We start from the raw sequence: 24573 nt of genomic DNA, 5'->3' as shown, positions 1-24573 counted from the left end.
TTATCATATTTGAAGTTATAAAATATTAATAAGTATAAAACAAATAAAAAACTCTTACCTTATAATTGAAAAAATAAAACTCTCAAGTACTGGTTAAAGTTGAGGTATTTTTATGAATATGTATATAAATTTATCATTTTAAAAAATAGTCAGAACCGTTAAAAAATAAACTTACAAACTCAAGTTGGATGTTTTAAAAATCGCTACTAAAAACCTCTCAAAATCACTACGTTCGTTTAACTTTAAAACCGCTTACTCTTATAACCGTTAAGAAACTCTCAAGCGGACGCTAATGGTTTTGTTGAACTGGTAGAGAGAAGCGTGGTTTAGCACATGTTCGACGATATGTCTCGAAGAAATTGAAATGCACCCACTGATGGGAAATACAAGTTTGTGTGGGAGGTTGCCAGTGAAGTGGATCACAATGAATGTAGTATGGCCAAGGCTTTTAACACCTAATAACCTTTCTCAGATCATTAGGAAGCAGAAAAATCCACTAACAGCTCTCAGAATTTTCAATGAAGCCCTAGAGAGATACCCCAGTTATTGACACAGTGGTCCCGTTTATGGTACTATGATTGGGATTCTTGGAAGTTCGAATCGAATCATGGAATTGAAAGAAGTTATTAATCAGATGAAAGAGGATTTTTGTGAGCGTAAGGATAAAGTTTTTGCCACTGCTATACAGACTTCTGCAAGAGCTGGATTGTTGAATGAGGCTGTTTCGCTTTTAAGAACCTTTCAAAATTCAATTGTGTGAATTGGACAGTCTTTTGGTACCCTTTTGAGGGTAACGGTGAAAGAGTCTAAGCTTGAAGACGTTCATCAAATATTCTTGGAGAGTTGTTCTGGATGGGAAGTGAAGTCTCGAGTTCAGTCTCTGAATTTGCTAATGGATGTATTATGTCAACGTAAACGATCTGATTTTGCACTGCAAGTTTTTCTGGAGATGGATTATCAGGGTTGTTATCCTGACAGGGAAAGTTATTATATCTTAATAAAGGGTTTGTATGATGATGAGAGACTTCATGAGGCAAAGCACTTGTTGTATTCTATGTTTTGGAGAATCTCTCAGAAGGGTAGTGGTGAGGATATTGTGGTGTATAGGATTCTTTTATTTGCTTTATGTGATAAAGGGAAAGTTCAAGAGGCAGTGGATATTCTTGAAAAGATTTTAAGGGGCTTAAGGCTTCTAAGAGTTCTCGCCATTGTATTGATCTATATAATGAAAGTAGGATTGGTAAGGGTAATAAACTGCTTGATGAAATACGAACTAAAGGCTTTTGGTCATTGCTGGTGATTTATGAGGCAAAATTGGCTGCTTTGAATAAAGAAGGTATGGTTGAGGAAGCAGTGAAGGTGGTTGGAGAGGAAATGGTGAAAGGAACTTTATTGCCCACTGTTAAAAGTGTATAATATCTTGTTGAAAGGCCTATGTGATGCAGGAAATTCAAAAGTTGCAGTTGGGTATTCGAACAAGATGGTTAAACAGGTTGGCTGTGTTGCTTATGAGAAAACTTATGGCATTTTAGTGGATGGGCTGTGTAGAGATGGTGGTTTTCTTGAAGCCAGTGAGATTTTGGAAAAGATGCTGATTAATCTTATTGGCCTTCTGTTCACCCATACAATATGCTTATAAGAGGTCTTGCTCAATAGGCAGGCAATATGAAGCAATGCTATGGTTGGAGGAGATGATCAGCCAGGGGAAGATGCCAGAGCCTTCTGTTTGGAGCTGCTTGGTGGCATCTGTATGCTGTAATATGGTTGACATGAATGTTTGCTATAAGCCCTTTGAGCAGCTAAGTGTTGGTGATCCGGATGCTGTTTCATCTCCTTCTACCTGAGGTCACATAAGGTAACTGAAATACCTTTTGTAGGATCTATCTATATATGTGGTTCTAAAAGCTATACACTTCAACTATGTGAATTAATCATCAAGTTCAAATCCTCAAGATTGAGCGGAAGCTTTTCATTTTTGAGGTGGATGGGAAATATATTGGGTGAAAATCAGATTAATTGAAAAAACAGATTTCATGATCTGGATTGTGCAGTGGCCAGAGGANATGGTTGGAGGAGATGATCAGCCAGGGGAAGCTGCCAGAGCCTTCTGTTTGGAGCTGCTTGGTGGCATCTGTATGCTGCAATATGGCTGACATTAATATTTGCAATAAGTCCTTTGAGCAGCTAAGTGTTGGTGACGCAAATGCGGCTTCAGCTGAAACACCTTTTGTTGGATCATCAAGTTCAAATCCTCAAGATTGAGCAAAAGCTTTTCATTTTTGAGGTGGATGGGAAATATATTGGGCAAGAATCAGATTAAAAAACAGATTTCATGATCTGGATTGTGCGGTGGCCAGAGGATAAATTTTGTACGATATCTGTGAAAGATTCAAGTCACACTTATTCAGAAACTTCGAGGATCATCCCTATCAGTGTGGTTAGATGAGCGAAGCACTCCTTAATTAGCGGCAATGAAGGATATCTTAAAAGGTGGGAGAAGCATCAGAACCATGACTAGAGGCCAAATCAGCTGTAGAAGCCAGAAAAACAGATTTGGGATTGCTATTGAGTTGGAATTGTACAATTCCAGGATGATAAAACAATATTCTTCAGTCATAATCTAAAAGAAGCAGAAAGGTTGGATTCTTTGGTTTTTTGTTGACCAAATGATAAAATTATTGTACAGTAAGGCCTCCATATGTTTACACCAGAACAGAAACATGGTTACTTCTTAACTTGCGGAAAAAGGATACTGTGAAGAAAAAAAGGAGAGTTCTGGTGGGTTAGGCTTAGGTAGACTAATTATGGGTGTCTTTCTTCTCCTGTGTGTGTTGAAGAAGATGGTAGAACGCTATATGTTAGGGTTGGTGTTATCTTGGAGGTCTGGTTTTGGAAGCAGCACAAGGGTTTCATGTCGGTGTATTCTAAACTCTCTTCTTCACTAGATTTTGTCTTATAGACTTGATTGATAAATGAATTCATATGTTGTCTACTGTTAGGATTAATTGCCAGAGTCCTCTATTTATATCTTAATTTACTAGCCTTCATGTTATATACTGTGTCATGATCCAAGTGAAGTGAGAAATGAATTCATGAATGAGTTTTTTTTTTTTTTTTTTTTGTTATAAAGAAAAAGAAAGAATGGAAAGAGAAACAGAATCAAAGAACAAAAATAAAGAAATATTGTACATTTTCATCAATGGATACTATAATTTTATGAAAAATCTTGATTTTCGCAGTTACGATACAGTGTCTTTTCAGGTAAACAGCATAGAGCCACGATCTTCTTGAGTCCTCGTACAGTATGAGACTATTAAGTCATACTAAATTAGATGCTGATTCTGCATTGGAATTGGGATCAGAATGCTGCAAAATTTTCTAAATCTTCTTCACCACATAATTCATTTTTGGCCTGTCAACTCCTGATTCTTCAACACATTTTCATTGCCAGAACCACAAACTTTTCAAAACCTGTGAGTGTTGCATCCAACCCAATGGTTGAATGAAGAAATCCGTAAATGTTGACTAGATCTTTTTCCTTATCCATTGCTACCTTTATCTCTCTTGCAATATGATTTTCTCAGTGTATTGGTCCTCTTCCAATTAATAATTCCAACATTAGCACACCGAAGCTATAAACATCACTCTTTTCGTTCAATTTTTGCATCATGTAAATACTTAGTATCCAAATTGAGAGCTACTTTTGTTTTTGTCATTAAATGATTCATAACAATAGATACTGACATGTGCAATATTTTCCTCTCGCAAATAGTTCAAATTAAATACTATGTCACATGATATAGCACCCGAACATATTGTACTATTTCCTTAAATTTCTTTTTTCAGTAATTTTTCAGACAGTTTGTGATTAAACAAAGTAACACTATAATGTCAATGAGCACCATCTACAATAATAATGAGAGGGTATTAGAGAGGATGGAGGCTCTGAACTCTGAAGACAAAATCATATTCAAGAAGTATCTCTAGTCTTCTCCATGGTTCAAAATCTGGCCTTCTACGCATAGTGTTGAACCATGTCGCTTTTATAACAGGTGCATTGTCGTATTGCTTAATTTCACGTGTATTGTATTTCAAGGAAAGGAACATGGGCTAATAATTGGCGATAAACTAATGTGAACTCTTGTGTGCACTGGAACTTACTACGTCATATATAAAGTAAGCCATTGAAGTCTGAAGAATGATAAAATAGACTTCCTTCAAAGAATCTTTTGAAATATACTCATATATCAGTATTTGTTCATCTTGTTCCAAGCAAAATCCCAATATGACGTAGAACGTCTAGCGGATGAATTCATGGAGAAGACTGAACGTCAGAAGTCTATGTGTAAAGCCCAAAGGTTCTAAATGCGAGTTGATCGTCAGAAGTCCATGCGTAAAGCTTAAAAGTTTTGAATGAGCATGTCTCATTCAAACGGCTATAATTTTTTATTCGGGAAAAGTTACAGGGCCCATAAGATACTGTTGGAAAACTTACTTCGAGCCCGTCAATGTGGGACTGATTTAGCTAGTCGAAGGTTGTTATCGAGGTCAAAATCCACCGTTTTGGCGTGTTTCGATGCTGTTTTAGTGTTTCGTGCGTTTTTTCCTATTTTATTTCGGGTTTTCTTGTTTTAATTAATTTAGTTTTTGTTTCCTTTTGTTATTAGGAGTCTTATTAGGGTTGATTGTCACCCTATATAAACTTATTTTTTTTTTTGGATGTTGTTCAATAAATTATTCAGTTTTTACTTCTGGTTTAAGTTTCTAGATTGAGACTTGTGTTATCAGTTCTAAAGGTATAATCGTGTGCTAGTCTTGTTTATCATGCTAGCTCGCTGCGTCACAATAGGTGGACAACATTTTTATGATGGACTCTTGATAGAAGCTCAATCTCAGTTGTGAATTCTAGTGTACCTTGTAAAGACTTGTGTTAAGTACCAACACATTTCGTTTGATTCATTCTTTCCACTCCTCTTCCAACGATATGCAAGAGACCCTGCAAGGACTAACAGTATCAAAAAGGCACAACCACCAGTTGTTGTTCCAATGATAATGCCATTGATTCTTAACTTGTTTGATCCGGTATTGTTTGGTCCTTTTCCTCTGTTGTTTGGTCCTTTATTCTCTGTTCCTGTAGGTTCTCCTAAAAGATGTCACATACACAGATGCATCAAATATCAAATAAAGCAGAATTGTAATGATCATGTTACTTCTATTTGAATACCAGAAGTACCTGCAAAGTTCTGATGCCGATCAGCAATAAAGACGTAAGGCCCAAAAAAGGATCCAGTCGTAGAAGTTCCTGTTCGATTGATTAGACTTCCCCTATGCACATTGGCAGGTGGGGCTGGAAATCTTATCTGAACCACAAGAAACAGAAGTACAGTTCTTTGGTGGTGTTGAACAATTGGAACTCAGTTGGAAAACTGTACAATCTTCTCCTTCTCCCCAAGTCCTGCAAATTGGATTACCTGCAAGCCTGTAAAATCATCGAGCACTTTGTTGTCTTAGCCACAACTTGTAGAACATCTTCATTAGGTAACCACTTGAGACATTTAAAATAACAGATGGACCAAACCAATCTCAGATAGATTGAAATACAGATGCAGATATGTTAAACTGTATTTTGACAAACTATAGGAGAAAATATTTTAGAAGTCTGAAGGAATTAAGCCTTACGCTAAGCCAATGCTGCTTGCATCTGTTCTAACTGTGTAAATAGAAATTAAATTGTTCTGAAAATTGATGAACTGCAGCTGGTTGCTGTGCCTGATGCCAATATCAAGCTGCCATTAAGCTGGTTGTTTTCAAAACCCTGTAACCATATTGTGTCAATAAAATCAAGATATATTGCCATCATATGAAGACGTCTCAGGGAACTCTTTTAACATTAGGAGCTGAGGAAATCAAATGAAATTTTTTGTACTGATGAATGTGTTCTGTTGATACTAACACAAGTAATATTAAATCCACAACCTTCTCTCACAACCTCAAGCATAGCAACTCACAAATGGGTCTCACTTGCTTGCTATGAGTCCTGCATACCTATTTGCAAGCTGATCAATTGCAAACTGTCACATCGGGAGTTGTGAGAAAAGGTTATGGGATTGGGTTGTGGACCTAGCATTACTCTACTCACACAGTCTATGGTTGAAAAAGGCTGAACAAGTTAGAAGGAACTTGATCTTGAAGTTGAGTCTGCTACATCATTCTGTCGGATGAAATAGTTGATTATTCCCCTTTGAGTCTAACTAGAGGAAAGATATGACAGAAAGACATTTTCTGAAGACTCAAAATGATATATATAGGAAGTTGGAAAGTCTTCTAGAGTAGTTTTTGGGCAAGACAATCGTATCGTACTATCGTGTTTGGTAAAAATTGAATTAGAAGACTTTACATCAACAAAATATTTCAGATAATTCAATGCGTTGTTGATTCTAGGTCTATATGTGTTGCATCATCTGTGCATTGAAACTATTGTTACTCATTGAACGAAATAGAGAATATACAAAACCAAAATAACAGACAAACAAATCACAGATAGTAAAGAGAGAAAATAATATGCGCGATTTACTTTGGTTCACTCAATATAAACTACGTTTAGCTGAGTCAATATTATTGTAATATTTTCTCACCTCGCTTGTTCACAATGAATGAATTATCCTATGTTGGTATCACACTCAGTGGAACCTCCGAATACATCTGCGTAACTCATTAATGCTGAAGCAGTCGACAACTACAACACTCCTGTCCCTACAGTTCATAATATCATGTAAATAAGTTTTAGAAAAGCTTTACTGACCCTCATATCAGTGATGACTGAAGATATAGAGTTACTAAACATTTTCTACTCACAAGTTAGGTTCATGCCAGTAAGGTTGGGCATGGGACCAGTCAAATTATTGTTGGACAACAACCTGGAAAAAAGGGTTATCAAACACTCATTGTTATATACAAGAAGATGATGACAATCCTAAGGCAAGCTTATCGTCCATGGATTATTTTCAGCTTACAGCTCAGTAACATCTGAAAGATTGTTGAGATTTCAAGGAACATGCCCATTCAATGAGTTCCTATCAAGGCGTCTGTATTCAAAGTCAGAAACTTATCAGAACAAAAGAAATCTATATAATCTCATTGTCCGCTATCTTTATTAGTAATTCACACAAACATGGAATCTAGACACTCACAGGACCTCCAAAGTTTGCACAAGCCCAAGGCTGGAAGGAATCTTGCCAGTGAGTTGGTTTGCTATAGAGTAGCCTATCCCAATGATGATAAAATTGAGAGGGGAAAAATGAATGAGAATCAACAGAAGATAAGGCTTAAATTAACAATTTTCCTGATATAAAAGGAACTTTGCAACCTTACCTATCAGAAAGTGAGAAAATTGAAATGGAATAGACTATTAGATGTGCATTTTTGTACCATAGAGATGGAGTTAAAAACCTTACGAAACTTACAGATGTATCAGAGTCATGTCTGGACTGAAAAGTTGACCTGGGATTGAGCCTGAGAGTCGATTTTTTCCTAGATGACTCCAGGTGAAGGTCAGAATTTCAAAGCGATATTGAATATAGAAATCATTGCTAAACAAATTAAAAAAGAGAACTAAAAAGCCCAAAGATAGAACTTCAATCTGGAGTAGCAATGAGAAGGTACAGTAATTCACCTCCGTGGCACAAACATAGAACTTCAATCTTCAGAGAAAAAAAAGCTTACTATGGAAACTTATAGGACCCAGAATACGCCCCTATCCAATATTTTTCATACATTTTTAGCATGATTGGTCGAGATGCAAAGGGATTGCATTTTATTGGCAATTTCAGTAGTATAAAAAAAGCATTAAAGAGTCAAAATTCTTACAGGTAGACCAACCGCTGTAGAGATCCAATAGATGCAGGAATTTGTCCAGAAAAACTGCAACCAACTAGAATTCTGAAAGGTAAAATAAACAGAACATGATTTTTATAAGGATTGTGACAGAATTTTGTTGTTATCTGATGGTTTGAGAAGAATATATTTCCTTTACAAGGTGGTTAGTTTCTTCAAATTCCCAATGGATGTTGGAAGAGGTCCTGTCAGCCCTGTAAGTGAAGAGTTCATGATCAAACAAGTGAAAATGGAAGGCATATTTTTCTAACTTCCTACCATTGTCAATTGTCATTTGCACTTTACTAAAGACATTCATAAGAAGAAAATCTAAATTTGCCTGCTATATATTGGCTTATTATGTAAAAGCCATATTGTATAATAAAAATTCATGTGCAGATAGAAGACATACAGAGTTTGAAGGTCGGATAAAACTCTGATGTCTGCAGACCTTGTTTTAGCTTTAACATGTAAAAACTCAAAAGACCAATAAATTAAATGGAGATCGCACGCGGATTAGTGCACTTAATTCCTTGCCAATTGCCTCCACAAGGATCTGAACCCTCCCAATTTGGGGGTGTGTTTTTCCAGACATCATAATAATATTTTAGAACAACAACTGCATCAGAATCCAGTCAATCACCAAATATTGAAAATTGTAAGCATGCATTCACCAGAAACATAACTAATCAATATATATTAAGATCAATTCTTACTTGTAATTGTTATTAACTAATCAAAGTATAATACTTACCACCATTATCAACAGTATAGGCTGCTATGATCAAACACCGAAGGTAAACTGACAGTAGAAAGAGTTGGATTCTTGAACCCATTTCTGATCATTAAAACTATGCTTCAAATTTGAAGAAACTTCAGAATATTCTCTGCTTATATCAGACAAATAAAAGTTACCTGTTAAGAAAGTAAACCACGTTTTCTAGGAGAAAAAGATGTAAATTAAAATATATATCCCTTTGTTCTTTTTCATTTATCTCTTTTCCATTTGTTATTTGTTCAAGAGTTCATTGGGATAGAACAATCCAAATTAAGTTGAATCTCAGTCAACTTTTAGCTCCCGAAAAGCTGAAATGTGTAAAACACTTGTGGATCATAATCGTTCAAAGCAGTTAAAGTTGACCCTTTATTCATAATTACAAAGACCCCATCATCATCAAGCTTTAAGACCTTTACAAAGTTAATTAGTTTGGATAAAGACCCCATCATCATATACAAAAGTTTTCAGTACAATCCCTAACTCAAAAGTAATCATAGAACACACCCGCAGCTCAAACTCAAATACCTAGCTTCTATATGAAAGCAAGTATACTAATTATTACAATCATTTTGAAAGAACCAGTTTAGAAGACAGAACAAGAGTTTGATGCCTTTTATAAAACCCAAATCCAATTCACCATCCGGGCTGACGAAGAGTACTGGTTTCTCCCGAACAGGTATGAACTTCACAATCAAACCAATTGGCAATGTGAAAGTTGCCAATACAAAACAAGTTACCCATTGGCTCCAATTCAATCCCTCTCCAGAAGCAACCTTCTTGATCAACAACTCCACCATCAAAAACTGAAGAATTATAGTTATCCCCACTATTCCAAGAAAGAAACAGTTCTTGTGAATGCCTCTAAAAACATTCTTTCTCTCCAACTGCCTTGCATTGAACGCATTCAATAGCTGACAAAGACAAAAGGTGTTGAAAATCATTGTACCTTTTACTTGAGGACTCATTTTAAAGATGGACTTGCCTGCAAATTGTAAGATTAATAAGATAAGGATCTGGTATAAAGCTTGAGATAGAAGATTCTTCCACACAACGTTTGTTATAAGGGGTTCAGTACAACCCCTAGGTGGCGTCTTCATCAGCTCATCAGTTGGCCTTTCAGTAGCCAGCGCCAAAGCCATTAGTGCGCCCATGATGAGGTTCGCCCATACAAGTTGACTTACTGTTAGAGGAACCGCATCACGGGCAACTAGAACTGCTACAAAGTCGATGACTAGAGCTGCAACATTAAGGGTGAGTTGAAACTGAATGAATTTTTGGATATTGTTATAAACACATCGTCCCCACCTTAGAACAGTAACCACGGTTGCAAAGTTATTATCCAATATGATGATATCTGAGCTTTTCATAGCATCCTCGGACCCGCAGTTGCCCATCAAAAATCCTATATGAGCTTCTTTTAGCGCATTGGCATCATTGGTGCCATTTCCAGTCACTGCAACCACATGATTTTTATCTTTCAAACACTTTATCATCAGAAGTTTGTCAGCTGGAGTAGCCCTTGCCAATACCCGGATCTTATCAACCTTTTGCATTCTCTCTTCATCTGTATAGTCACGAAATTGTATGCCTTCTACCACCTCATCACTTTCCGCTTCGGCTCTCAACTGTAGTACTCCACAATCGGTGGCTATCGCTTTTGCTAAGAAAACATTATCCTCAGTGATCATTTTGATGCCCACTTCGGCGGATCGGCAACTTTCCACGGCTGCTCTTATCCCTGGTCGACATGGATCCTTGAGAACAACAATTCCCAGCAAGGTTAAGTCATCTTCTTTCGTAAGGGTAGTTCCATCCCGAATTTGCTTGTGCGCAAAAGCAATGCATCTAAGGCGACTAGTTGCCATGCTATCTATTATATTTTTCATTTTTCTCTTTTCATTTTCATCCATGGCGTTTATGATCCCATCCTTCCTATAATAATGTGAACACATAGCTAGGATCATCTCAGCATCTCCTTTACAGTGTACATGAACAATATTATCAGCTTTTTTCCTAACTGAAACCGCACTTTTTTTTTCCTCAGCGATGAAGGTTTCAACGGCGGTGAATTTTTGCATAACTTCTTCCTCGTTCATACTCAATTTTTCGACAGCCCACAGAAGGATTGCTTCATCGGTTGGACTACCAGTTGTGTTCAAAACAGCCTGTTGGTGGAGTAGTTCACGAAGAGTCGAGGGAATTTTACTACAGAACTCTTCTTCGATGGATTCTTGTTCAAGCCAAAATTTAGTCACTTTCATCTGCCTTGATGTCAATATGCCCCGTTCATCGGTACAAATAACTGTGGCTGAGCCCGTTGTCTCGTAAGCCGAAAGTTTCCTTACGATTGCCTTATCACCCATCATTCTTTTCATGGTACGATCAAGTGTGAGATTTACCACCAGTGGCAAACCTTTTGGACTTGCGGCTAACCAAACGGCAACTGAAGCTTTAGCAAGGCACGCAATTGACCTCAAAACATCATCGAAATCAGTTTTACTACCATTTGACTCCTTCTTTCCATTCTCATGATCTTTTGTTTTCCCAGTGAAAAAATGAACCAAAAGATATAAAAGAACCAAGAAAGCCGCTGAGAGACCTACTCTTCCAATGCAGGAGCTTCGTTTGTCAACCCGAGCTTGTAATGGAGTTCTTTCGTTGGATTCAGCGCCTATAATAAAATTGCTAAGCGCAAAAACCGTTACAATCAAAAGGAGAGCTATAAAAATACTTCCACCTTCATACCAACCATCTTCCAACCCCTTTTTTTTAATCCCAAAACCGAGAGAGGCTGCAGACCATACGAGAAGGCAAACTACGGTGGCGTCTTTGAAAGCCTCCATAATGAAACGTAAAAAGCCTTTTGGCGGTAGCTGAGACTGAGACCTCCGGCTAGGATCTTGATTGTTGCCGCTGGCCAAGGCATATTCCAAGCCATTTGGCAGCCGCATGTCGCACAAAAGGGATGAGTCGGGTGGTGTCCTGAGAAAGTACGGACACCTAACAGTTGCAGAGACAGCTGACAGTAGGGGATTTGGGTTGAGAATGAGATGTTACTGGTTGGAGAGAAGCAGGCTTTAAATAAAAAAACTGAAGAGAGAGAAAGAAAGAATTGGTAAAATAGAAGACAAACTGATTAAGAAAGGGTCGGACGAATATTATTTTTTTAAGAGAAAGAATAAATACACAGTTTACGGTGGAATTCATATCCCACATAGCACACGAACAACATACCCAGCTTTTTTTTTTTCTTTTTTTTTTTTTCTGATAATCAGTTATCTAAGTCTATTTATACATACTTTAATTAATTATATATTTAATATTTAATAACACTGGATAAGCTGACTCCAATTTATATATCTCTACGTGTCTTCCCTTCTAATCTCAATCTATATCATATTTACTGAATTTCTTTTATACCATCAATGTACAAATTGATACTATTTGACCCCATTGAAATTCTAAAATTACAAAGAATAGGTATATATTATATAGTAATTAACAATTTTGTTAAAAATTACTCATATTTTATTGATTCTAGGATTCTAAAATACTGGCTACCCCCATGGATGTAACATAACTATTTAATTAACGTATTACTTAAATATCGTAAATATCTCTATAAATTCTTTTAGGAATATGTATGATATTGAGGTATAAAGTTAAGTACCTTAATAAAAGATAAAGTTAAACATGTATATTATTATTAATATATTGGTCGAATAAAATGCTGTCCCGAATATATACTCGTCCCACCTACATATATTTTTCTGAAAATAAATAAATAATTAAATCTACAGTTTTTGTGTTGAACCAAGACAAGGAATCTTATCAAATAATGTCAAAATAATAGGAGAAGCAGTTTGTATAGACTGGTACTTCTACTATAATAAAGTTTTTATTATTTATTTTATTTTAATAAAAAAGTTGACAATATCTATAAATTTCTTAGTAAAAGGCTCGGCCCATATGACAAAACTGCAACTCACTCAAATAAAACAGACAATGCCGGCCCCGATTGTGACTTTTAATTATCTTTTTGTCCACTCAATTCCATATTCCACTACGACTTTTTATCACCTTTTATTATTATTATTTTCTTTTTACTAAAATTTCAATTTTCATTTATTAATTACCAAAACTAAAAAGCAGCAAAAGACATGAATTGCCTCCAAGTACACATTTAACATACTCGCTCCACGTGGATACTTCTAACTTATCCCAACCTGTGATCATTATTCATTAGTGCGTGATATCACGTGTTGAGTGAGCGCGTGGAGGTTGAAGCTTTGAAAAGGGCACGCTAAAACTGGGATTATTATGACGGAAAAAGAAAGGTACGAAAAAACGAAGTCTCCGCAAAAGAAATAAATGAGAGAATCAGTTACAAGTTAAATAAATAAATAAAATGAGAGAAAAGATTTGAGAGAGAGACAGAGAAAACAAATAAATAGAGAATTCTAAGATGAAACAAGCAATCATGACGGTGTATTTTCCGGGAAATTGAGAGAGTATTTGGGATGAGATTTTCTTAGTAACCAAACAAAGACGAGGAAAATTTCTTTTTCGTGTTTGTATTATCTGAAATTTTGACGAGAGGAGAAGAGAAGAGAGAGAGAGAGAGAAAATGATTTCGTCTTTATCTTCGTCTTCGTATTCAGCTACAGTTGCTGTGGAGAAGGCGACGAGCGAGCTTTTAATAAGTCCTGATTGGACTATGAACATCGATATCTGTGATTCAATCAATTCTCATCAGTGGCAAATAATTCATTACGGTTTTGATTTTATTTTTAATTTTTTATAATCTAGGTTTTTGTTAATTAAATTTTGAAAATGAAGAACAATATTGTTTCGGTTGATGATTATGGTACTGCTGTTTATTTTGATTCTATCAGCTGTTTGTTTTTGTAATTTTTACTGTTTTATGATGATGAAGACTGATGTTAAAAGCTTTTGATAGACTTTTGTTTAGGTTGACTTATGTTGTTTATTTAATTTTCTTGATTTTCTTAATTATGCTTGAATTGGAGGATTTACATGATGAAACTATGTAAATTATAAATTGAAGGAACAAATTTATAGTTGTTGTTAACAAATCAAAGTATAATACTTACCATCATTATCAACAGTATTGGCTGCTATGATCAAACACCGAACTGACAGTAGAAAGAGTTGGATTCTTGAAGCCATTTCTGATAATTAAAACTATCAACAGTAAAACACTTGTGGATCATAATCGTTCAAAGCAGTTAAAGCTGAATAACTTGAAAAAAAGTTGACCCTTCATTCATAATTACAAAGACCCCATCATCATCAAGTTAAGACCTTGAAGAAACGTTTTCAGTAGAATCTCTAACTCAAAAGTAATCATAGAACACACCCGCAGCCCAAACTCAAATACCAAGCTTCTATATGAAAGCAAGTACACTAATTATTACAATCAATTGGAAAGAACCAGTTTAGAAGACAGAACAAGAGTTTGATGCCTTTTATAAAACCCAGATCCAATTCACCATACGGATTGACGAAGAGTACTGGTTTCTCCCGAACAGGTATGAACTTCACAATCAAACCAATTGGCAGTGTGAAGGCTGCCAATACAAAACAATATAACCATTGCCTCCAATTCAATCGCTCTCTAGAAGCATCCTTCTTGATCAACAACTCCACCATCAAAAACTGAAGAAGTATAGTTATCCCCACAATCCCAAGAAAGAAACAGTTCTTGTGAATTCCTCTAAAAACATTCTTGCTCTCCAACTTCCTTGCATTGAACGCATTCAATAGCTGACAAAGACAAAAGGTGTTGAAAATCATTGTACCTTTTACTTGAGGACTCATTTTAAAGATGGACTTGTCCACAAATTGTAAGATTAATAAGATTAGGATCTGGTATAGAGCTTGAGATAGAAGATTCCTCCACACAACGTTTGTTATAAGGGGCTCAGTACAACCCCTAGGTGGCGTCTTCATCAGTTGGCCTTTCAGTAGCTAGCGCCAAAGCCATTAGTGCGCCCATGATAAGGTTCGCCCATACAAGTTGACTGACTGTTAGAGTAACCACATCATCGGCAACTAGAACTGCTACAAAGTCGATGACTAGAGCTGCAACATTGAGGGTGAGTTGAAACTGAATGAATTTTTGGATGTTGTTATAAACACATCGTCCCCACCTTAGAACAGTAACCACAGTTGTAAAGTTATTATCCAATATGATGATATCTGAGCTTTCCTTGGCATCCTCGGACCCGCACTTGCCCATCAAAAATCCTGTATGAGCTTCTTTTAGGGCATTGGCATCATAGGCGCCATTTCCAGTCACTGCCCCCACATGATTTTTATCTTTCAAACACTTTACCATCAGAAGTTTGTCAGCTGGAGTAGCCCTTGCCAATACCCGGATCTTATCAACCTTTTGCATTCTCTCTTCATCCGTATAGTCACGAAATTGTATGCCTTCTACCACCTCATCACTTTCCGCTTGGCTCTCAACTGTAGTACTCCACAATCGGTGTGCTAAGGAAACATGTCCTCAGTGATCATTTTGATGCCCACCTCGGCGGATCGGCGACTTCCACGGCTGCTCTATCCCTGGTCGACATGGATACTTGAGGACAACAATTCCCAGCAAGTTAAGTCATCTTCTTTCGTCAGGGTAGCTCCATCCTGAATTTGCTTGTGCGCAAAAGCAATGCATCTAAGGCGACCAGCTACCATGCTATCTATTATACTTTTCATTTTTCTCCTTTTCATTTTCATCCATGGCGTTTATGGTCCCATCCTTCATAATAATGTGAACGCATAGCTAGGATCACTCAGCATCTCCTTTACAGTGTACATGAACAGTATATCAGCTTTTTTCCAACTGAAACCGCACTTTCTTTTTCCTCAGCGATGAAGTTTCCAAACGGCGGTGAATTTTTGCTTCACTTCTTCCAAGTTCATACTCAATTCTTCAGCAGCCCACTGAAGAATTGCTTCTTCGGTTGGACTACCAGTTTTTTTCAAAACAGCTTGTTGGTGGAGTATTTCACGAAGAGTCGAGGGATTTTATTATTGTAGTCTTCTTCGATTGATCTTGATCAAGCCAAATTCAGTCACTTTCATCTGCTTGGATGTCATATGCCCGTCCATCGGTACAAATACTGTGCTGAGCTCATTGTCTCGTAAGCCGAGAGTTTCCTTACGATGTGCATATCACCCATCATTTGTTTCATGGTATGAGCAAGCGGGAGTTTACCACCAATGGTAAACCTTTTGAGACTTCCGGCTAACCAAATGGCGACTGAAGCTTTAGCAAGCACCGCAGTTGACCTCAAAACATCTCGAAATCAGTTTTACTACCATTTGACTCCCTTTCCATTCCACTTTTTGATTTCCCAGGGAAAAAAATGAACCAAAAATGTAAAAGAACCAAGAAAGCCGCCGAGAGACCTACTCTTCTAATGCAGGAGCTTCTTCGTTTGTCAAACCGACCTTGTAATGATTTCTTTCGTTGATTCAGCGCCTATATAAAATTGCTAAGCGCAAAAACCGTTACAATCAAAAGGAGAGCTATAAAAATCTTCCACCTTCATACCAACCTTCTTCCAACCCGTGTTTTTTTATCCCAAAACTGAGAGACGCTGCAGACCATACGAGAAGCAAACTACGGTGGCCTCTTTGAAAGCCTCCATAATGAAACGTAAAAACCCTTTTGCCGGTAGCTGAGACCTCCGGCTAATGTCTTGGTTGTTGCCGCTGTTGCATCAGTACTGGATTTGTTTCCTGCAGACCAGAGGTCAAGGCCACGAATTCATCTCGTTCAAACATCCGGACATACCCCAAGCCATTTGTCAGCACCATTTTGTTAGTGTTTGTCGCACAAAAGGAAGAGTCGGTGGTGTCAACTGTCAACTGTCAAGTTTTTTCTTGAGGAAGTACGTACACCAAACGCTGCAAACAGAAGTATTAAGCTAGCTGACGTAGGGTATTTGGGTTGAGATGTTACTGGTTGAGAGGTATATGGGATGTACATGTACAAAATTACGAAAGACCAAAAATCATCGCCTGCTTACTCTTTCCTTCATCGAGAAACCAACTTTCCCAAGTAGCGTCAAATTATCCGGCTGCGTTTGTTCATTTTTCTCACTGTCAATGTCACCTTTACACCACCCTTTACGTATTTCCTTTACATTTACTACTAATAATAATTTTATTATAAATTAAATTAAAAATATTAAAAATTTATATAAATATACATATATCACGTTGAATATATAAAAATAATATAAAATGTATGAAAGAAGCATTACTTTTACTTTTGGAACGATTGTTTTCCTATTTTCAAACAATATCTTATTAAAACTCTTTTAAACCCCCTAAGTTTATTAATTAACAAACACTCTAATAAATTTTTTATAAATTAACGAAAAACACCCATACCCACTCATAGTTGTCAAATTCTGACAGCCACTGTCAGTAGTGGTTAGAATATGTCACAACAGCGTCCTACCGATCAGAATGGTCGGTAATGCACGAATTTGGCCAGAAAAACTAGATCAGAGCACGATCGGCCAGATTCGACTGGTCATGCACCGTAACACCAGATTCAGACGGTGGTGGCCAGAACCTAACACTATGGGTGTGTGGGGGTATTTTTGTTATTTTTCAAAAAAATTGTATATTAGGTTGTTTAATTAAATTAGCAAACCTAGATTTTTTGTTAATTTTTAAATTTCCCTTATAATCATCACCCAACTCTACCTACCAATAATATTCTAAAAAATACTACTCAAAAGTCAAAACCACTAAAAACACACACCTTGACGAGGTTTAGACTTTAGAGCAAACAACATGTTCCCACCGCGGTTTAGACTTTAGAGAAACGGCAAGCTGATAACATGTTTCCTTTATTCTAGATTCAACCATATAATTTTATTCATTCCAGATTCTTATTCTTACCCTTAAAGTAATAGATTCTGCACACGATGCTATTACCAACTGCCCTCCTCCCCCATTCCAAACCATCCTACACCACCACCACATCCTATTCCAACCACCACCACAGCCGGCCAAACCACCCCATTCCAAATCCCACAACCACAAAATCAAGACTTTTCACAAAAAATTCAGGCTAAAATTGCACCATTTCAATAGTTAAAAAAAAAAAAAAAATGCAGAGGGGAAAATGGTGGGCTCTGGCTGCATTTGTTGTGTCTTTTTCACAAACGATGGTGGCGCCGGGGGTGTGGAAATGGCCATTTAGTTTCTTGGTGTTGGGGCATGTCACGCGTATTTGAAAAGGTCAACATTCCTTTCATTTATATAATTATACACAGAGTCCTTAAATTCTGGCCAGGGCGGTGGATTATTATTTATTACAATCTGATAATTGTTTATGAAAATGGTAGTTAGGGATAAAATTTCATAAAACTTCCTGTTTGTTACTCTTTTTGAAAATATTATTCTAAAAAAGTATTTTAAATTAAGTTAAGTTGAATCAAATCGAAATGGATTTAAATTTAAAATTTGTTTGATAAAATATCTAAAAATTACATTAGAGTTTAATCAAATATTGATAATTGTTTGATATATTTTTTTAGAAAAGTTTTTAAGATAATAATTGTTTGATCATTTTCTTGAAAATATTTATTATTTGATTTTGAATTTTTTTTTTAAATTTAAAATAATATTAAATAGTTGTTTGGTAACTTGTTTATCACTAAATTTTAAAAAAGGAAATCTCTATAATAATTTCAATATCTATATATTAATTAAAACTATAATGGAGTACATTCATATCGTATCATATTGCATTAATACATATCTAAATTAATAATGAAATCTACTAGTAATCATCATTAAAATTGTTACACATCAACAAGGGACCTCTGCGACTCCACCATTGTTTGTCAAACAACTAGTGAGTTTCGAGTTGGATTTCCAACACCAAAACGACCGAAAATCCAGCTGCCATGTGAATTGAGGTGTGTGTGCGAAATGTTGAGTGATGACGACAAATAGAGGCTTGGGCTTTGTAGAGAAGGTGATGGAGATTCTATGGGCGATCTCGAAAGTGATTTTGGACGTTGGATCAGTTGAAAGAGGCAAGAACTGTCATATTTGTTGACCATTCTGCCCTCATTAATACAAACTTTTGACCATTTAACCCTTTCCCATAACAAAATTACTAACCTTTGGGTCTTAAAAAGTTATTTAGAAAGTTAGTGGGTATGAAATTCTCAATGGGTATTTTTTGGGTGGGAACATGCCATTTACTCTTTTTTTTTTTTTTTTTTTAGTATACATATAAGTTTCAATTTAGTGCATGGCAAGCAGATATAGGAGCTTTTACGTAGCCTCTTTTAGACTTCATATAAATAACAATAATAGGAAATGGAAAACTTGTAGAAAATCACGGAGAGCTCTAGAAATTTGTCAATCAAAATGAAACCACCGACTTCACAAACTAGAATTATAGTATATATTTTAACAATATATTAGATATATAAAAAATTTCTTATACATTTATATAAAATAAATAATAAAAAATGACAATAATTAATTAATTTTTTTGTTATTATTATTTTTATCACGACACTTTTATACTTAAATCTAAGAAGAATTTCTTATCCTAGTTAGTAATAGGAGATTTTTCTACAGATGAGATTCCACGGTATGCCTGACTCTTCTCTTTTGTTTCATGGTCCAAGATTCTTCATAGACTTTAACGAGAGAAAATAAGCAGAGCTGCAGGCCAAACAACAATCTTATTAATCAATTTTTAGATGTTACTTTGATTAAAAATATACTTTATAGAGGTTCTGCTTCCAATTTTTTCTTGCTTTATCATTTCTTATTATTGTACAATATGATTATTCCTGAAAATAAATAAGAAAAAACTCAAGAAAAAAAAAAAATTGGAAGATATTAAACGAAATCACAAAAATAATGTTTTTTTTTTTTTTTTTTTGGTTAATCGGATAACCACTGAAACTTTTATCTGATCAATATTCAAGTTCTCGGAGATTAGTTAGGGTGTGCCTCAGCTAGCCCAGCACCCTCGGTTATTAAAAAAAAAAATAATACTTTTTTTTTTCTATACGTGTCAATTATAAGTTTGGATGGTCAAGTTTTTTTCATTCAACTATCAAATTTAGCTTCTTAATATGCATCTAAAAATTTTAGCATCATTTTTTTTCCCACTTTATCGCTCAAGTTTTCCTCTTCTTGACGTTAAGCCGACAAAAAAAAAAAAAGAAAAACCTTGCCGAGCCGGGTCCATATATCCAGTATTACACACGTGCAGGACATAAATCTACAAGTGTTTGGTCTCAGTCTAATGCGATTGTCTAAAAATATGAACGTGTGAATGAGAATTTGAAAGGCATCAAAATTCCGCAAGCATTTAAAGTTTTAGTTGTTTTTTTTTTTTTTTTCTTGATAGATGAAAAAGATTTCCAACAAATATAGCACTTTAATAGGTCGACGTTGCCATTCAATTTATGATTTCAATAATTAATGTCCAAAGTATCTCCATCTACAGCCTTCGGGCTTATCTGGAAGTGTAGATCGATCATAATCTAAACATTCTTTTCATCTCCTGCTTCCAAATTTTTTTATTGTTCACCAATTCAATTACAGTAATGTTAACTCAATCTCATAACCATCTTTTATAAGTTCTGATGTGATAATTTATAAATAGGTTTCACCGCCGATGTGACATATGTACTCTTTCCGTAAATTTCTTTTTTCAGTAATTAAACACCTTACAAATTCAATAAATCAAGTAAGTCACAAATATGATGAGTGACCACTCTATAAAACTCAAACCTTAGACCTTAGGGTAACCTATCTAAATAGAGTCTTGTCATTCGATAGCACAAACCAAGTGGTTTATGATATGATGTTTGTAAATTTCAAGTCATAATTTATTTTGGTATAGATTTTATTGTTGTAACTTGTAAGTTTATAACCCTCATACCTTATATGGTTACCCACCACCAAGTGTATTAATTTTCTAGTTGATTATAATCATATGAATAATGTTAAGTTTACAATCTAATCTCACAACTTTTTCTCATAATCTTCGATACGACAGTTCATAATTAGTTGGTCAAATAGGGTCCATAGAAATAGGTGAAACAAATTTGTAAACTGTCACATCGGGGGTTATGAGAGATGGTTGTAAGATTGGGTTGTAAACCTAACATTACTGTAATCGAATTAGTGAACAATAAAGATAGGCTAACAAATTCTTCTCAAAAACACGATGTGATATTTTACCATTGATCAATTCAAAATTGGATGAATGAAATCTATTGTGAGTTGATCAATTATCAACTATGACATTATATTTGTGAGAAAAAAATTAGTTAAAAAGGTGCGTGGATATAATAATATCGTGAATACAATCCAATCTTTAAGTTTAGGAATCCGAAGTTCATACACATGCTCTTGTTTCAACTTTCAAGAACACGAAGCAATAGCTCAATGTGAAAGAAGTCTAGGATGAGGAGTATAACTGTATAGGTTAGAGATTTCAAAATCAAAATGATTATCGTCTGTTGACCATAGACGTAGGGACAAGGAGGTTTCGTTTGTTTCAATTTTCAGAATACTACTTTTAGTATTCCCAAAAAAGTTAAACAGTAAAATACCCAAAAACTTTGATTTTTGGGAATACTACTCTTAATATTATTCAACTTTTTTTAAACCCCTTAAATTTGATAATTTAATTAAATACCCCTAAATATTTTTTTAAAAATTACAAAAACACCCCATTAATTTATATTTACCAGATTCCGGCCACCACTGCCGGAAAATGGCCGAAATCTGTTAGAATGGCGCACTACCAGCTGAATCTGGCCGGTAGTGCGCCGATCTAGCCTTTTCCGGTCAGATTCACGGTGGATCTGGCTAGAAAAGGCCAGATCTAAGGCCAAAGATCTGGCCGTTGACGGCCAGATCTTTGGCCGTAACAGTTTATAACGACGGCCAACAAACGGTCGTCGTTGACCATCAACGACGACCGTTTATTGGTCGTCGTTGACAAGCAAATACAGCCAGATCTGGCCGTAGATCTATTCTTTGTCGGCCAGATCCACCGTGGATCTGGCCGGCAAAGGCCATATCAGCGCACGACCGGCAAGATCCAGCCGGTCATGCGCCAATATGGTGAACCCGGCCACCCTCCGGCGGTGGTGGCCGGCTGTCCGTATTTGACATTGGGTTGGGGGTGTTTTTGTTAACTTTTAAGATTTTATTATAGGGGGTGTTTTGTAAATAAACAAATATATGGGGTATTTTATTAATTTATAAATCCTACATCGTAATACCCGCCCAATTCAACTTTTTTTTTAACTTTTTTCAGAAAACTTTTCCCAAAAACACCCAATTGTGAACCAAACGAAGCCATATGTCCACTGTTTTGCAGCTTTAGGTTGCGTGAAGCGTGAATATCGGACAGAACCAGCAGAAAGTAATTGATTTCCACGACTTGGGCATAAAGTATCGTGATAAAAAAAATAATAAAAATAAAAGAATGAGTACAAAAAAAAAAAATTAAATTTATTAAATTTATTTTTTTGTCATTTTTTGTTATATTATTTTATATATAAATCTAGAATAATGCTACAATAACCTAAGATTGTGCACCGAATCTGTGCACCGAATGACGTGGTAAAATCTTGACCATTGATTTATTATCAGTTAATATCAATCAACGGTCAAGATTTTGTTACGTTATTCGATGTACAGATTCAGTACACAATTTTCGGTGGCTCTATCATTTCCCATAAATCTAACATTATTGTTAACATGTAATTGAACGGCCATCCAAATTTGATGGACGGCCGTTCACTAGAAAAAAATTGTAAAAAAATATAAAGACGCGTTATACGTAGGTCGGTACAAAAATTCGGTGTTAATATTTCGGTGTCCAGTGTTATTATATTGTTAAAATATTATACTATGCTTCATCATCCAAAACCCTTGTGACTAAACCCTAAAACCAATGAAGCGCACTGAGTCTTCCTGCGAAAGCTTCAGTCTTTATTCTCGGTTAACATAATTGGGATCCTGTGGAAAAGGAGAAACAGGAAATGTAATCAATCTTTCAGTTAAAAAAAGTAGCAACAGAGAAATCAGAAGCGGTGATACAAACATAAAAATATCCTTTTGAAAAACTTACTGCATCTACCAAATTGCATTTTAAGATTTGTGAGTAGACATAGGTTCCTAGATACTAGTAAGGGATACATACAATTTTAACTTTCAGGTTTCAGAAAATAACTTCAGCAGGTTCTTAGAAATCTTAATCTATTGTCAATGTTTAATAAAAGTATGTATTGCATTTAAGTAATTCTTTTTTGAAATTTGTTATTATTTAAGCGTTGTTTAGCATATGTTCGACGAAATGTCTCGAAGAAATTGAAATGCACCCACTGATTTGGAATACTAGTTTGTGTGGCAGCTTGCCAGTGAAGTGGATCACAATGAGTGTAGTATGGCCAAGGCTTTTAACACCTAATAACCTTTCTCAGATCATTAGGAAGCAGAAGAATCCACCAACAGCTCTCAGAATTTTCAATGAAGCCCTAGAGAGATACCGCAGTCATCGACACAATGGTCCAGTTTATGCTAAAATGATTGGCATTCTTGCAAGTTCGAATCGAATCACGGAAATGAAAGAAGTTATTAATCAGATGAAAGAGGATTCTTGTGAGTGTAATGATAATGTTTTTGCCACAGCTATACAGACTTATGCAAGAGCTGGATTGTTGAATGAGGCTGTTTCGCTTTTTAAGAACCTTTCACAATTCAATTGTGTGAATTGGACTCTGTCTTTTAATACCCTTTTGAGGGTAATGGTGAAAGAGTCTAAGCTTGATGACGCTCGTCAAATATTCTAGGAGAGTTGTTACGGATGGGAAGTGAAGTCTCGAGTTCAGTCTCTGAATTTGCTAATGGATGTATTATGTCAACGTAAACGATCTGATCTTGCATTGCAAGTTTTTCAGGAGATGGATTATCAGGGTTGTTAAAGTGTATAATATCTTGTTGAAAGGCCTATTTGAACAAAATGGCTAAACAGGTTGGCTGTGTTGCTAATGAGGAAACATATGGCATTTTAGTAGATGGGCTGTGTAGAGATGGTAGTTTTATTGAAGCGAGTAAGATTTTGGAGAAGATGCTGATTAAATCTTATTGGCCTTCTGTTCACACTTACAATGTGAAGCAATGCTATGGTTGGAGGAGATGATCAGCCAGGGGAAGCTGCCAGAGCCTTCTGTTTGGAGCTGCTTGGTGGCATCTGTATGCTGCAATACGGCTGACATGAATATTTGCTATAAGCCCTTTGAGCAGCTAAGTGTTGGTGATGCAAATGCTGCTTCAGCTGAAATACCTTTTGTAGGATCATCAAGTTCAAATCCTCAAGATTGAGCAAAAGCTTTTCATTTTTGAGGTGGATGGGAAATATATTGGGCAAGAATCAGATTAACTGAAAAAACAGATTTAATGATCTGGATTGTGTACGCCATCTGTGAAAGATTCAAATCACACTTATTCAGAAACTTCGAGGACCATCCCTATCGGTGTGGTTAGATAAGAGAAGCACTTCTTATTTAGTGGCAATGAAAGATATCATAAAAGGTGGGAGAAGCATCAGAGCCATGACAAGAGGCCAAATCAGCTGTAGAAGCCAGAAAAACAGATTTGGGATTGCTATTGAATTGAAATGGTACAATTCCAGGATAATAAGACATAACTAATTGTTTTTAACTAATCAAAGTATGCATTCACAGAAACATCATTATCAACAGTCAATCACCAAAAATTGAAAGTTTTAAACATGCACTCACAGAAACATTACTAATCAATATATATATTAAGATCAACTCTTTTAACTAATTGTTGTTAACTAATCAAAGTACAATCAT

General features: G+C 35.8%; 1 protein-coding gene, 2 long non-coding RNA genes and 3 pseudogenes across 5 annotated transcripts; 2 read left to right on the top strand and 4 right to left on the bottom strand.

The window, feature by feature from the left end:
* Nucleotides 1-424: 424 nt before the first annotated feature.
* Nucleotides 425-2044, top strand: LOC116107011 (annotated as a pseudogene).
* Nucleotides 2045-4855: 2811 nt separating this feature from the next.
* Nucleotides 4856-7242, bottom strand: LOC116107006. Of its 2 annotated transcripts, XR_004124382.1 has the most exons (8): nt 7191-7242; nt 7014-7073; nt 6856-6917; nt 6636-6753; nt 5680-5815; nt 5234-5479; nt 5071-5143; nt 4856-4996 (listed from the first exon to the last, which is right to left on the bottom strand). It is a non-coding gene; the product is annotated as an uncharacterized LOC116107006 (long non-coding RNA). The 2 variants fall into 2 exon arrangements; XR_004124381.1 differs by having other exon boundaries at nt 4856-5143; nt 7191-7241.
* Nucleotides 7243-7500: 258 nt separating this feature from the next.
* Nucleotides 7501-8775, bottom strand: LOC116107007. Of its 2 annotated transcripts, XR_004124384.1 has the most exons (5): nt 8627-8775; nt 8285-8491; nt 8033-8087; nt 7867-7938; nt 7501-7530 (listed from the first exon to the last, which is right to left on the bottom strand). It is a non-coding gene; the product is annotated as an uncharacterized LOC116107007 (long non-coding RNA). The 2 variants fall into 2 exon arrangements; XR_004124383.1 differs by having other exon boundaries at nt 7867-8087.
* A 266-nt stretch (nt 8776-9041) lies between these two features.
* On the bottom strand, nt 9042-11715 carry LOC116106990 (calcium-transporting ATPase 12, plasma membrane-type-like). The gene has a single exon (XM_031393298.1). The coding sequence runs from the start codon at nt 11599-11601 to the stop codon at nt 9202-9204; it is 2400 nt and encodes a 799-aa protein (XP_031249158.1). The 5' UTR covers nt 11602-11715; the 3' UTR covers nt 9042-9201.
* A 2299-nt stretch (nt 11716-14014) lies between these two features.
* On the bottom strand, nt 14015-15281 carry LOC116106983 (annotated as a pseudogene).
* A 7846-nt stretch (nt 15282-23127) lies between these two features.
* LOC116106982 lies at nt 23128-23676 on the top strand (annotated as a pseudogene).
* The last annotated feature ends 897 nt before the right edge of the window (nt 23677-24573 follow it).

This window comes from Pistacia vera, unplaced genomic scaffold (assembly GCF_008641045.1).
Source record: "Pistacia vera cultivar Batoury unplaced genomic scaffold, PisVer_v2 Contig525, whole genome shotgun sequence".
NCBI lineage: Eukaryota > Viridiplantae > Streptophyta > Magnoliopsida > Sapindales > Anacardiaceae > Pistacia > Pistacia vera.
Note: the sequence above shows the minus strand (reverse complement) of the source record. Positions and strands in the feature narration are given on the sequence as shown.